Raw genomic sequence first — 563 nt, 5'->3', positions numbered from 1 at the left:
ACTTGGAAAACAGCACTTTTTCGGCGTAGTGACGTTGATCAGCGGGTACCGGCACAACCTTGCCAGTGAGCGTAATCTTCCAGCACGTCGGGTCTTCCACGTCCATCTTACACGCGTGCTCGCCTCCCTGCGCCATCGAAATCGCGACCAACGCCGTCGAGTTAATCGGAGCCTGCAGTGAAAATCCAATAAACTGTCAGCATTTCACTAACACAGCGTTAACATCCATCGTACCTACTGCATCCATTGGCGTAAGGCAGATAATAACTTGCCCGTCGAGTCTTCCTTCAAATACCCCACACCGTCTAGAGACAAAAATGCACCGTACAGTAAGCAAAACTCACCGTACAGTAAACAAAGTATTTGTAACAAATCGCTTTGAAGCGATTGTTTACATTTCTATATCTGACGCAATCACTCTTCAACATGCATTCTGTTGTATCCCGGTTGAAATCGCTTTGTCGATGAGGTGGCATCGCACGGTATATATTGAGGTATGAAACGAGCCAAAGAAGACAATTGGTCGACTCTAAGTGGGTTAAGAATGCTTGTCTAAGGCTTGC

The 563-nt window shown here is 46.7% G+C and overlaps 1 protein-coding gene across 1 annotated transcript; it reads right to left on the bottom strand.

The window, feature by feature from the left end:
- Positions 1-13: 13 nt before the first annotated feature.
- Positions 14-247, bottom strand: PPTG_22266 (hypothetical protein; the record flags this gene model as incomplete). Its single annotated transcript, XM_008902849.1, has 2 exons — positions 14-172; positions 239-247. Coding segments are annotated over 2 exons (168 nt in total), but the record flags the coding sequence as incomplete, so codon positions are not given.
- Between the last annotated feature and the right edge of the window lie 316 nt (positions 248-563).

Source organism: Phytophthora parasitica (genome assembly GCF_000247585.1).
Source record: "Phytophthora parasitica INRA-310 unplaced genomic scaffold supercont2.14, whole genome shotgun sequence".
Taxonomy (NCBI): domain Eukaryota; phylum Oomycota; class Peronosporomycetes; order Peronosporales; family Peronosporaceae; genus Phytophthora; species Phytophthora nicotianae.
Note: the sequence above shows the minus strand (reverse complement) of the source record. Positions and strands in the feature narration are given on the sequence as shown.